Genomic DNA, 14,728 nt, shown 5'->3' with positions numbered 1-14,728 from the left:
AGCACGTGACCTATTTGACTTATGCTCAGGCCACTCACCTTCCACATGACTCCTCTGCATTCGGCGCTCAAGGCCAGGTTACTCAACAGATTAAACATGGCCTTCAGTACTGACAGGTGCGAGTCCAGTTCACTACCGGAGCTGTTCTGAAGCTTGCTGTTTATCTTGTTACTAAGCTTTATCAGACTGTGAAGAAAGGTACTCCCGCTCTGAACTGCACGGCTAACATTCCCTGCAACACCAGAGCTGCCTGCGATAAACGCTGATGCTGGGAAAACAAAGAATACAAGAGATTGGTATAGATCCTCCATCTAGCCTGTGTACATCGGCCCCTCCCCTCAAAAAAATCGGGGTGAAGAATTTTCTCCCCATTTTTTTTTTTGAAGGGACGGTGCGGATGTACCCGGGCTAATCCTCTCCCACTAGCTTTGTCGCGGTATACCAACTTTGCTGAACTAGTGGAGCACATAACAATCTTACAACGGACAAGGCTGTGACCCTCGGATTAACGACAGGATTAGAATTTAGAAATGGTCGTTTTAAGTTTGTGAAAGAGAAAAGGACTCGGAGCAAAAACGTTTTAGCCGAGAAGAGAACCAAAAAACGTCAACCCAAGTATGACACCGGACATATAGGAATCCAGCCTTCGCCACATTGGTAAGAAGCAAGCGCTCTCACCGGTACTTTGATAGGAAGCAGGAGCCTCAATTTGCAATTTTGTTTCTTCATAAGCATCGACCACATCTAGCAGAGCAGCGCTAAATTCACCGACTCGAATAACGTCACTCTTTTCATGTTATTAATTGAGACAGGCAAAGGGAAGGAAAACGATTATTTTGTTAACGGTAAGAACAATAGCATGCTGTCGGGTATTGGTAGTTACAAAGAAATGTCTAAGTCAATGGAATCAGTTGATAAAGCATGCTGGACACGTCTGAAGAAACTGCCAATAACAGAGCTACCCACCTTTGGAGAACTGTGCCGTTAACGTGGACAAGAGACGTAAGACCTCAATAAGAAGCGGTACCTCAACAGTGCACCACGACCAGAGCTTGTGAAGCACATCAACAATGCCGCACTCCAAACAGGCCGCCTATAGTCCAAACAAACAAACAAACAGAACGCCTTTAGTTTTCACTAGCTAACAGTATTAATGATCAGTCCATTTGTTTATTTATTTAGAGTCCCCAATTAGCACATTTAATAGTGCTAAATACATTTGACACTTAATTTTTTACATTTTATTATTTTATTTATAGTCCCTAGCTAGGTCAAAGGCGCTATTGATGAGGACATCCCGGTTGATTTGGGGAATAAAGGAACGTCATCATTTATTTCAATGGAACAAGGGATATTGTGGGATTAATTCAAGGGTACTAGGGATATCTCTACTATTTAAGGGAACTTTGACAAAACATTTTAGAGAATAATGGAATGTATTAATAGAGATCAAAGGTGAAAAAGTAACATTTTCAAGGGATCAAGGGGGGCAGCCCCAGGAGGTCCCTAATAAATCTCCTGGCTGATTACTAACTCTTAGTTTTGAGAATTTTGTAATGTTAATTCTGGGTCGGGCCGAGTGACGCACTCCGTAGGAGCTTGTTCTGGTTCTGTAGCATTACGCACAACACCCCCAGCCAGACTCTCTCTCAGTGGTTCATTGCTCAATAATTATTGCAGTAATTTATTTCAGCTACTGTTAGCTTCCGACATATCGACTTAACAACCTGCGGATTGATTCCTTAGATCCCTCATCTCTGCAAAGTGGAATATCAAGGCTCGAGCTATTTCTTTATGAGGTGGGTATTAACAAGCATTGACTGACGCAACTTTAAGGTAAAGATTCTTACGCTTTTCAAAAAAGGTGTTTTGTAAATTGTATTTACCTTGACTGGTGCACTACAGTAAATAAAATTTCTCAGCAGCTGTAGTACTTTAATGAGTTCAATCATGGACGGATCTTCCTGCAAAAAGATAATCCGTTAAGTTTTAATATGGTTTCTGTTCGTTTATTTGCTTGTTTGTTTGTTTGCTTAATTGTAAAACATCTGCACGAGTACAACACACCGCTATATTCGTCAAATGTCTAAAGCTAGGCCTTGTCCAAACGGGAATTGTTTGGTGATCAAACAGGATCAAACATTGTTTGGTGACCAAACATTTTCCCGTTTGGACACCTTGTTGGATCGAGTTTGATAAAATTTAAACGACGTCAAACATTTGATCAAACATTGTAACACATTTTGTTCGTTCATAGATGTTTGAAACCGTTTAGCCACTCAGTGAAAAATTAGCATGTTTGGTCACCACAAAATCGTGGTCGCCGAACATTTCCCGTTTGGACAGGGCTTAAAATTGATATCAACTACCCAAGATATTTCAAGCTATGAACTCGTCCTGCAGTTTTTCTTACCTTCCTTTTCCAAGAGGGTCCTTTTCCAAGTTGGAGTGAGTTCATGTTCATCTGTGCATGAAGATGCTTTATATGTTCCAGAGCAGTTTCCACAAGACCAGCTAAAGAAACAACATTGGTAGTTAGAGCGATTTTACAGTACTAGGACTATAATCAAAGCCACCTGAGCCACACTTATTTGCTTGCTGTTCAAGTCGACAGAAAATTCCAAAGGCTAACAGTCGCACTACTCCAGCATGACTGTTAAGATTACAAATAATTCTCACAATTCAACCTTGTGCTGTGATTGGTTGAAAACTCTCAGGTGGCCCCCGTTGAGATCTTTGGGTTGTAACACGACTGTCTTAAAATAAAACAAACAAGTCACGTCCTCTGGCCTAATTGGAAACAAATAAAGAACGGAACTAACTTACACAAACTCAGCACAACCGGTATTAACTGCAAAGCGAGGGAGAACTCGCTTTCGACATAAACGGGGTTTTGATTGCTCCTGATTGGCTTAAAATAAAAAGTACGCCTCCACTGATTGGTTACAGAATGTCGCACGAGCTTCATTAACCAATAGAGTTCAAGAGCTTCATAAAACCAATAGAACTAAGAGCGACAAATACAAAACCAGAGCAAACACAGAATGGCAAATTCCCTCTCTGAGATGTGCCTGCAGGGAATCATGGTAGTTGTATTCATCATCTTGGACTGGATATTTGTTCTGTTGTATACAACTCCCATAATTCCCCGCAGGCAAGTCTCGTACACAGAATTGAATTGGCCATTACACGACACAGTCATTCTAAGACAATGCTAAGAAGAATGAATTAAAATGGGGATCCCATCTTCACCTTGTAAAGCTTTAGACTTAGCTGCATGACTGAGGGCCAGTAAAGAACTCAAGACTGCAGACACTAGCGATTGCTCCTCGTCCTGGACTTCTGAACTCTGTCGCGACGGAGTACAGTCGTAAATACCCAGCAAAACGCCACAAAGTTCACTTCCAGAAGCTTCACTGTTTGCAGACGAACCCGTGCTGTTCACGCCACTTTGTTCCTTTTTCTTCTCGATACTCTCCACAAAGTCTACTCCATTTTCACAGCCATCATTACTGTCAAGTAAGCGAGTCAAACGATTTCTTGTCGAGGGTTCATCACAATTTATTTCTCTAGGGCCTCTCCCTTTGGGGCTACGTTTGCCCTCGACAGTCAGAAGGAGACCAAGCAGCTTGAGAAGTAACATCCTAAGGGAGGAGAGGGACGGGGATTTGCCTTCTTTGAGGGAGTTTTTGAAGACGCCTAAAAAGGGCAAAATGACTCTGTCAGTAATTGGTTTCCCTTTGCATTGATGAATGAGATGATTCTAAAACAATTTTACCCAAGGCGATTGATTCAATCAACGAAACAATCGACGAAACAAAAAAAGGTAACTCCCAAAAAATGCGATAGTAACTGTAATCAGTTTGTCACGAATTGAGGGAGTTCGTGACAAACTGGTCCCTTGAGAGACATAAACTCATGATCTTCCTTCCGTACCACCAGTGGGAAGCTACAGCTACTAAGCTGATGGGGAATGGTGGCCATAAGTGGCCATAGAACATCATATAGACAGAACCTTAAATAACTTACTCGTAAATAACCCCCAATGAGTGAACAAAGTCTCTTCAACGACACTAGGAACTGAGAGCTGGCCTTGATTCTGCAGCAGTGCTACTAGCAGTTTAGCGACAGTCTCCCGAACAGCGCAGACACTATTCTGAAGGGTTTCATCTAAGATTTAAAAGATACAAGTCATATAATGTGATGCTATTGTTATAAAATCCCTAGATGGGAGGTTTTCCCATTGCAGGTGACACTCCCCGGCATTTGATTTCCCCCAGATAACAATAGACGTTATCCAGTAATATTCCGGAGTGGAGAAAAGCACTGTGAGAGAAAAGTGTCTTACTAATTTGAAAATAACGTAATAACACGGCCAGTGCTTGCATCTCTCCAACATGCTAAGTATTCATTTAGTAGTGTGTTGTCCCAGCCGACGTTGAGCAGAAATACTTCAGGAAAAAAATGCGAAACAAGGTGCCTTGTCTACAATTATAATGCCCTCTTATGGGGGAGGGGGAAGAGGAGATTTGTTATACCTGCCAACTCAAATACGTTTTCCGATTGGAGGAGAACGTGTCACGTGTCATGGGTCAAAACTCACTTACTCCCAGGGAAACAACAAGTTGAACTTCGACTCGCACATGATCAGGTCGTGCAACCCGCTGAAACCGCGGCAAAGTTGTGTGCCAGCCGGTGTCAGGCACATATGTTTTCGCAGTTTGTTCTGTTTTTGTGTTGGGAGGTATAACATAACACTTAATGCGGCTGCTGAGAAGCACTAGATAGACAACTAGAAAATCACAAAGAATGAGAAACGCTTCTGTGAAAAGTCAAGTTAATGCTTACGCGACAGTTCTTATCCGAATGATCACCTTACCCGCAAAGGAAGCATCAAGTGAAAACAGTAACACAATCCTGTCCAGAGCCTCCTGGTCTTGTAACAAATTGAAGCAGAATATGGTATTCAGTTTTACCACGGAGTGAAGGAAAGCTAAGATATCGCTGTACATGGAGAGTATCTCTCGGATCACCACAGCGGATGCACGTGGTAATAGCAGTGAGGCTTCTCCACAGAGGTAGCTTTGAACCTCGGAGCATTCAACATGGCTGTACAGAAATGAATAGACACAAAAACACTCCGATTATTCGTATTCCACTCTAGACAAGGATTCTTCGGTTCCTCCGATGCACCATGATCCGAGTGACCTTGGATTAATTTGTTTAGTTAAGAAACGCAAAATCCGTTTTTGAATTTGAGAATCCCATTTCGGATTTGTCCAAAGAAACGCAACTTTAACTGCAAAATTGAATTTAAACAATAGTCTAGCCTTTGTATTATATGTGCGAAATCTGCACGCTTATGACGTAAATTAGTATTAATTAGTATTAATTAGAGCTATAATTTGGCAACTTGGTGCCAGAAGACATGAGGAATCCGTTGTTTTACATGAATACATGATTTGCATGATTTAATGTTGAACTTGCTTCGATTGAATCACGAGAAAATATAATAATATGTTATATAAGTTCCTCCCTCGGTGCTCAAACTCACTTGGTGATACTGCTCAGGATCTGGGCCTTCTTCAGAGCTGAAATAGCGTTACCAGGTGCCAGGAGCACTAAGTTGTTCATGAGCCTTGCCGTGGCACCAATAAGACCCGGTGTCACTGAGGACCTCACAGAGGCCGACGAGGCCCCTGATGGTGCCACTGAGCTGACTGTGCTACTAACATCACTACTGCTACTTGCACTCGACATGCTAAAGAAAAAAAAAAAGCAGAACATTCTCTTCTTAATACGTGATCAACTAGTTCGTGTAACTACATATCAAACTACAAGTCTGAGGTCTCGATGAGCGAATACTGAAGGACAAGCAGATTAGTTAGAAACTTAAATGGACAGAAGTCAAAAACCAACAGTTCTCCAGAGTCTCCACAAGTTTACAAAACGTCAATTACTCACGAGGAAACAAACGTTAAAACTAGGAAATATGCAAATATATGTAACTGTGTGATCATAAAAAGTGTCATAAAAACTGTACCGGACTATGGTAATAAATATGTGTCGAGTTTGAGCATAACACGGGAGCATAGAGGAAGAAACGTTGGGAATAACACATCTGTTATCGTATTATTGCTACAAACACAGTTGCGATCTAGTTCAGTTATGTTGTTGCAACAGCACTCGCTTCACACCAAACATGATAATCAGCCAAAACCGTTCTTAAGAGTAATAGACAGTGGTTATGGAGCCAGAGAAAGTTCTTTCTTGTGTGTTTTTTATTCGCTTTCTTGGCCTTGACCGTGCACAAAAAACGCTAGGGGATTACTTCTGTCTGAGCAACTAACCAACAGAAACGTTTCAGTTACGTAATCCATGATAGCGTATGAGTGCAAAACAAAAGATTTTGCACGGTCGTGGACTTTCTAACATAAATGCTGGAATCTTCCCGGATTTCATAGCCTTTCCCTTCCACCAACTCTACCTAAAAATCAGTTAACACGTATGAGGAGACTGGAACCTACCCACTTGGAAGACCTCTCTCGTTGATTAAGGGAACCAATGAAGTGGGAGTTCTTGACAGCTGTGTTTCGGGTGCAGACGATGACACCCCTGATAGCACTGTACTTGAGGTGTGTGACGCCACAGAGAACACCCCAGGGCTTGCTTTACCATTAGCAGATTCTGTCACTACGGTCTGAGCCTCCGAGCTCACACTACCTGACTGGGACTGGGACGTTGACCCAAGGGGCTTGTATGGGATGTCTGTATCAGTGCCTGATGAGAAGGACACAGAAGCAGAGCTTTGGCAGGCCCTGGATGTTCCTCGTGCGACCATCAATGGAAGGGCACTGGTTGTGAGCATGGTTGAGACCTTGGGGAAAAACTTGAAGTGTTCAAGAAGGGAAAGGAGATCTTGGAGGCCTTTGGAGGTGTTCTGAAAAGAAACAATAAGAAACGGGTTATATTAAAGAGAACATTTTGCCAACCAAAGCGTCTCTATCTGGTTACTAGGGTGTTTACCAACAGTGTTGTCTAGCTTCAGTACTTTTAACGCTCCAAGGTAGTTATCCTTAATCAAGATAGCCGTCATGGTGATTTTCATTTGTAATGCGGTCTGCATTTTTTTAATGTTGTCGAATACCGTAATTTGTTCATGTTAGGGAACTTCCGTTCCTCTGTAATCTGAAAGCTACACCACAGCAGCAGCTTGACAACAGGCGTCTAAAAGTAGGTTAAACATAGAACTATGCTGAGAAAGTTGTATTCACTTGCTAGGTTTGCCAGGCCAAAAATGATCACAGAAACCAGAGAAGATGAACCTTTCTAGCTAGCCTTGCTAAGCTGATGAAAGAAGAACAACATCTCTTTCATAAATGGATGTCTCTACCTTAAGTTGACCTGATGGTTGTGACTCTGAGGTATCCATGTTAGGTGACAGTCCACTGGTCAAACTGCATAATAGTAGAGCCGCCTACAAGAAATTCGTATATACCAGACTAAAATATATTATTCCGTAAAATCCATTCCTTAAAAGGATCCATCTGCATCATCTGTAAGTCACTGACATTCCGGGAGAGCATTAGTGACAACAGTGAAGAAAAACCTTGAACTTGGGAGCAGATGGAGTCAATAATTTTGAGCGCTTCTTGCGTAGAGTTTTTTAAAATTCTTCCCATTGTTCGCACTGTACTTTGAGCATTGCAGACATTTTTCTCGCTCCGAGCTTAGCTTTTACAGCTTGATTTGTGGACAATACTTCTTAGCTTCATAAGGCTTAAGTATCAGGCTAAAACATAAAGTAGCCAGAAACGATATCTAGACAGAACCACATATTCCTGCAGTTGTTTTCGTTTTGTTTTGTTTTGTTTTTTTCGCAACTGACGTTTCTTAACGAGCTCTCAAACTTCTACGCGCTATGTGTTAGAATTGAAGATACTGCTTCCATTTGTGAAAAGAGATCTTTAACCTCTATGGGTACTGGAAAGTTGAAGGCAGAGTAATGCGCAAGGCCACAACAAGATTAGAATATCTTTTTAACTGACCCACTGCTAAACTGCAATGAGACTAACCTGTTGCCGAACAAAACCGCATTCCACGTCATCTAACAGAATGGTGAAGACAAAGCTCCATAAGCCCCCTACAAACTTCTCTCCAGCCTTCTCTAGCTCTCTTCGACCCTGCTCGCTGTCAGCAAGGCTAGTGCACATACAAAGACCAATCCAGCGGACATCAGGCCAGCGGTCTGTCAACAAAGGTACCAGCCAAGGTAAGGGCTCTTCCTGGGGATCTTGACTTCGTAACCAGTGTGAGACCCAAGCCTAAGAGAACACGAAATGTACCTTAACCCTCCTCTTATAGAAAAGACGTTTCAAGAATTTTTTTTAACACAAATACAATTCTCTGAAACATCGAATTAATATATCTGGGGCACACAATGTGGAAAATAGACACTCCGAATCTTTCTGAAGCTGTCTTGGTTAGCACAATCACTGTTCATGTTTTTGTTTTTGTTTTTTTTACTTTTTTACCTTCCTCAACGCTTATATTAGCACGCTATCAAAACATCGTTTCAAAGCTGGGTTTCTTCGAGAATCAGACAACAAACCATCCAAGTCTGGTATCAAAGAGAAAATCGAGATTTACAGGCTTAAATTTTGAAAACAATTACCTCATTTGATTCAAGGATAAAAATACGTCATCCAATCCGAGAGGCGAATACCTATACCTTGAATCTCGTTTCTATACACAATTTGATAAATTAGTCACATTAAGCTATGATGTGTTACCTGCCCTGGATCAATGGCAGACATCTCGTGTGTGAGGTGCACAAGACAGAGACTGGAATAATATGTGACACCTTTACCCATAAACGATAAACTAGCACCAAGCCTGCCGGCATGGAAGGCCAGAACCACCTAAGGTTGAAACATATTACAGTTGTGTTTCAAGAGTTGAAAATTATGCGTCAATGCCAGGTTGTAAAGGGTGGCACTTCACTGTGGGTGGGATTCAACGCAGGAAGATCAGTAGTGCTCCAGTGTGATCATCTGGGTAAGAGTGGGTTTTAGAATAATTGGTAAAGAAAGGTTCGACAACTAGAGTTCACGTCATCTTCAGAGACAAGACAAAAAGTCGATGATCAGTAGATTGGTCAGTTTCCTCGGGATCTTGTTTGACGTCTAGAATCACTAATCAGTTATCATCAGTCTCTACCCTACTCCCCATAGAAGACAGGATGCTAGTCCATCTCTGGTTAACCTTTGTTTGCCAGATTTCCTCCAAGAATTTGCAAGTACCAACTATATTCATTAATACATTTGGGTACAGAAAGGTTCTGTGAGGGTGAGGACAAGACACAACGCAGCGCCTGGGACTACAATAGGCTGGAAATTCCCTGGATCACAACACCAGGCAAACAAATGTAAACCCATTTCAACACTTCCGATGGGTACAAGGTAAAGCTTAGAGTAAAAAAACGTACCTGTACCAAAGATGTCATTAGCTGTATGCACAGACTCATGCCTTGTGAGAATTTACAGTACGAGCTCCAATGAGGCTGCGCAGTGATGTGAGCCAAACAGACCAATGACGTCTCAAGCACAGGGAGATCATAAAACTGTGGGTTATCTGCTAGGTCAAGATTCAGGGCCAAGGCATAAGCCAGGTCTCCGATAAATATCCTTTCTTTATCCAGTCTCCAGGCCTTGGTATACCTTGACAGGCTCTTGACCAAAGTGACCAGGAAAGAAAGGAGATGCTTGCGCAGTGCTCTGTAAACGGAATTTTGTTCGGTAAGAAATGATAGAAGGTAAATATTCGTCGGTAATTACCTCGACTTTGACTTATAGCTAAACGATGTTGCATGTAATCCCCCCAGGAATCATTGAACGGACTGTTCTCTAAACATTGATCAAGCTCATGCGATTGCCCTGTTAACAAGTTCGGAAATAGTGAGATGAATACTGACAGTAAAAGCAGAAGAAAGTCGATCTAGATCCGAGACACAAGCCTTAAATCCACACCCACAAGCCATGCATTACTCGATGGCATTTTCCAGTTTGCTAACAAATTCTCACCACTTGCTGATTTTAGTATGCACTTTTCTTTTATTGCGAAGCTTTTTTGAAGCGCCACGTTTTGTTATAATTTGCCACGCAAAAGATGAACCGTCTTCAGCTTTTGTCAACATAGTAACTGGTTTGAACCCAGGAATATCAGTGGTTCATATAGCGTGATCATCCAGGTAAGGGTAGCTCTGAAAAGAACTGTTGTCGGTGATCCACGTTTCGACAAATCATCTTCAGAGTCAAGTGAATAGTGTTTGTCAGTCGATGGTGTTATAAGTCAGTCCGTTGAAAGTTATTGGTCAATTTAGCCATGATGGTATTGGCTGTAAGACTCGTATTAAGTTTGTCAGCAATCATGACAAACTTGAGGTTGTCGAAAGTCAGTCACCAACAACAGTTCTTTTCGGAACTACCCTCACCTGGACGATCACTCTATACGAACTGCTTTTCTCAACGTCAGATATTGGCTATAGAGCAAACTCTGTCGCAAAGGGTGAAAACGCACTTTAAAATTAGTGAAATGGTCGTGTTTGAGATTCATACCATCCGCAACAGTGAATTTATGGTTCTAAAAAGTTTGGGAACGTCGCAGACGTTTGTATGCTGGGGTTACAAACTTGCCGACTTTGCAGAGGTATAACATCAGGATTTTCCAAGATTAACATCGTAAATGTCGCTCTTTTACTAATTGTGGAGTGCTCTTTTCAGCATCTCGACATATTTTGGCTACACAGCCAGTACTCTCGCTTGAAGGTAAAAAAAATATTGAACAGTTCTGCTGGTCAGTTACGAAACTTGCTGCTAACCCTTACAGATCACACATGGCTGTGTTGTAACAGCTGCAGTACCCACCTCTTTGATTCAGAAACAGTTTGTGAACCCGCAGTAGCTTGGACGTTTCTCAGCATAGTCATCTGAGGTCCATCTCTTTGCAAGACAGCCCTTGCTACCCAGGCCACCACAGGCTCTGGAGGTTGACGGGGACTGGAGAGGATCATGTCCAACACTTTAAGCAGCTCTATGAGTAAGCTGTCATCATCACTGCTATTCGGCACCACTTGAAGATATCTATAGTGTTATGTGGAGAAAGCATTCGGCCACTCATAGCAAATATGACACAACATAAAGATGAGCCAGAGTAGTCAAAAAAGACTACAGCTGAAGTACTCTAATCAAACTAAAGATTGATTATAAGAATTTGGGAAAACAGGCGACTTCTCTAGGAGTTGGTGGGAAAAGTTGGCCTAGGCCTTTCCGTCCTTTTCCTAGCAAGGAATGGAGTGTTGGGAACAATATATGGTAATGTAATGGAAACTGAACCTAGGAAAAGGTTAGAATCTTAAACAAAATCAACCAACCGTAAACACCAATTGAAACAAAACACACAACAAAGGCAACTAATTGCAAAAAGAAAAGATTGCATTACGGTAATGTGTACAGTTTGGCAATTGAACAATTCGAAACTCATGTTTCAGCATAGACCGAAATGTAATCTTGTTTGCATGAAATCCTGAAAACAGAAAACAGAACCTTGAAAGGTCGTTATGCTTGCACATGTATTAGACCAACTGCAGAGTCTTGGCATAGTCATGAAGTTACCTTTCAAAAGCGTTTTCCCATTTTAAAGTGTACAACACCTCTACAGCAAGCCTTTGTTTTACAGCAGGTATCGCTGGACCCTTATCAGCCAACAGGTGCGCCATAATGTTAGTAAGGGCCACCTTCACGTCATAGTGTGAGTCTGCTGACTCCATGCAGAGCAGTTGATTAGTAAGTGCTATGGTGATGTGGCTACAGCTAAGCAGAACAGCGTCAAGAGTTCTCCACTGCAACGCTCGCCAGTACCTGAAGAAAGCAATGATTATAGATTATTTTTACTTCGTATGTCTTATAGATGATCCTAAACCTGCTCTCGTGGTAACAGCTTGTTTTCACCCATCGCTGTTACTGACGTTGCGCTGTCACTGTTGCGCTTTTTTACCATATTAGGTCAAAAAACGCGCAAAAGCAAGAAGCCAAAATGTTAGAAAATGACAAAATAGTGGAAACATAATTCCCTTATTCGATGGTTTAACATATAATACGCGCGGACATTTTACCCATTGTTCATGTTTTTCCTTGGGTACATTTAGATAACCCTTTTTCAGATTTATGCAAGGGACGATCCCCCATAAAAAAACAACAACAACAACTATATCGCTGAAATGGAGGTTGAGTGCCTGAGACATCCAGGAGCTTCCACTACTGGCAGCCAGCTCCTAGATGAAGACCACTCCCATGGCTGGCAAATCCTGGCAACCCAGCGATGAGCCCCCTAGAGGAAGGGAAGACAGGCACCCACCACACTGAATTAAGAGTGCAAAGCGGGAGGGAATGGAAGGGGAATGCTTGAAGACGTGCTCCCATGCAAAACAACGCTCATTGTAAACGCTGTCGCTGTGAAGGCTGCCAACAAGTCTCAGTCCAAGAGCAGATGGAATCCTGGTGCATGCACAAATCAAAAACACCGCGTTCTACAACGGGAACGCAGGCGCTCTTTGTTGTTCACTCCGTTAAATTGCACTTAACTGCATAAAAAGCAAAGCGCAATCTTTCAAAAGTTACGACCAATAAATGCTGCAAACGTGAAACGTTTGCGCTAGAAAAAAAAATCGATGATGAAATGGTACTTCTAACTTGAAGCTGGTCACCGGCATTTTAAACAATGATGTCATCAAAAAAGAAAAAATCAGAAGAAGGCGTCTTCTGCCAAACATTAACAGATGCCATTTTTTCTTAGCAGTAATGTAATTATAAATGTCACATTAAGTGTCCCACCCTATGTCCTTATCGGATTGAGATATGTCCTCCACTCCTTTTACTTTTGACAGGTTTTCGATATTCTCATGCCAGCCTAGGTTCCAGGCCAACCTTAACCTAGAAATAGCTGGTTCTGAAGTCAGCGTGTCTTTCTCCTGAAGGCCTGGGACTTGGTGAACACTGACAGGGGTGTGGACAGGAGGGGAGAATGGTAACTGGAATCTGCCAAAACAGAAAGAAAAGGAAAATATATCTACAATAACATAACAGAACTAATAATGTACATGAAAAAATTACTCGATTCTGACTGGCTGAGAGCAATGCAATTCAAGTGTAACACCAGTGCAAAAAGTGTAACACCAGTACAAATTACACATCGTAATTCTGGATTATGATTGGCTTAAAGACAGTAGCAAATTTTCGAAGCCAATGATATTACGTAAAATGATGACGAAAATTAATTTTGTGCGGAAACTTTGAGAAAAGTTTTCTCGAAGAAGAAAAAATGGCTTCAAGAAAGATCTTCCGGCACTTCCTCCACGCAAATTGTTTCATGTATATATTATTAATAAGTAATCATACGGTTTTTCTCGTTCAATTTGGAATTAATTTGCACTTGTGAGTTTTTCAAAAGGCTCACTCGTGCAAATTAATTCCAAATTGAACGAGAAAAACCGTATGATTACCTATACAAAGATTCTAAATGGAAATGAAATGTATGTGCAGCACTCACGACATTAATGAACTGATATTTTTAGATGGCGTCAGATGAAGTTCAGATGTTCTGCTTCTGACAGTAGATGTGATCGTAAAGTGACACAGTTGTATGGTACTAGTACATGAATGACCAAAATTCTGACGATGAAATTACGGTGAAATAGCTGCCAGACTTAATTCAAACTTGAAATATATGTCTAGGGTTGGTCAGGGTTTATTCTCTGAAAATACACTTTAACTACGTCCAACGGAAGTATTACATGAACAGTCACGTAAATTGTTTTAGTACAAATCTCCTAGCGTTCTATCACGAATACCGTTCTCTGATTGGCTACGCTACTCACTACCTATTCTGTGATAGATAGTGAATAGCGTAGCAGTGTGCCCTTGGTAACAAAATGACGGCCGCTTCTTGGCGTTTTCGAAGTGTCTGTGAAGAGGATTTAGATTAAGTTTTGAACGACTAGTAGATTTATACTAAAACAATTAGATTATTCGCTCTCGATTTCTCTCGCGCAATAGTTGACTCAGGCTGCGCCCTCGCCCACTATCAACTATTTTTAACCAATCAGCGCACGTATTTTCTTAGGGCTGTTTTCTAAATCAAAATACCGTTGGTAGCACTGCACGACTTGTCAAACTGTTCTAATTCAGACAACGTGCTTCGCTTAAGCTGCGGTTGATCACTCGATTCGTAAGCCTCGTGATACATGTAGTCAAACAAAGGACAAAGCACTGAACCGGAGCTGCCCGATCTGAAGTGCCGAAGAAAAAGCTTAGAATAGTCCTATGAATTAAGTTATTTCTTTCTTAGTGCTAGCCCTGCTAAAGGTGCGACGAAAGAAGTGGTCAGATTTTATTTCCCTCAGGTATCTGAACACACAATAATAAATAATAATAATAATAATAATAATAATAATATTAATAATAATAAATATTATTATATAGCGCCTTTCCAAGCGTTATCTAGGCGCTTCACAAGTTATAAAATATGATTAATATATAATAATTATTACAAACTAAAATAAGACAAGAATCAATAAAATTATTCCAAAAAGACTTACTTAAATAAATGAGTTTTAAGCGGAGTTTTGAAAATATGGAGATTGTCTGATTTTCTGATATTCGTATATGTTGGT

At 41.3% G+C, this 14,728-nt stretch overlaps 1 protein-coding gene across 1 annotated transcript in view; it reads right to left on the bottom strand.

Moving 5' to 3' along the window:
• Positions 1-14,728, bottom strand: part of LOC110039957 (rotatin-like) — a 34,411-nt gene that overhangs the window by 4,085 nt on the left and 15,598 nt on the right. Inside the window, exons 15-30 of the mRNA XM_089297695.1 lie at positions 12,891-13,094; positions 11,673-11,918; positions 10,926-11,141; positions 9,488-9,776; positions 8,793-8,921; positions 8,076-8,324; positions 7,394-7,477; positions 6,528-6,940; positions 5,555-5,761; positions 4,880-5,109; positions 4,030-4,170; positions 3,253-3,699; positions 2,414-2,514; positions 1,887-1,964; positions 967-1,093; positions 39-268 (exon numbers count right to left, since the gene is read on the bottom strand). Coding sequence (XP_089153821.1) covers positions 39-268; positions 967-1,093; positions 1,887-1,964; positions 2,414-2,514; positions 3,253-3,699; positions 4,030-4,170; positions 4,880-5,109; positions 5,555-5,761; positions 6,528-6,940; positions 7,394-7,477; positions 8,076-8,324; positions 8,793-8,921; positions 9,488-9,776; positions 10,926-11,141; positions 11,673-11,918; positions 12,891-13,094 — 3,391 coding nt within the window. The remainder of the gene's footprint in view (positions 1-38; positions 269-966; positions 1,094-1,886; positions 1,965-2,413; positions 2,515-3,252; positions 3,700-4,029; positions 4,171-4,879; positions 5,110-5,554; positions 5,762-6,527; positions 6,941-7,393; positions 7,478-8,075; positions 8,325-8,792; positions 8,922-9,487; positions 9,777-10,925; positions 11,142-11,672; positions 11,919-12,890; positions 13,095-14,728) is intronic.

This window comes from Orbicella faveolata, unplaced genomic scaffold, assembly GCF_042242905.1.
Source record: "Orbicella faveolata isolate gen_17 unplaced genomic scaffold, um_ofav_v1 contig_3, whole genome shotgun sequence".
Lineage (NCBI taxonomy): Eukaryota > Metazoa > Cnidaria > Anthozoa > Scleractinia > Merulinidae > Orbicella > Orbicella faveolata.
The sequence above is the reverse complement of the archived record's forward strand: the minus strand, read 5'-3'. Positions and strand labels throughout refer to the sequence as shown.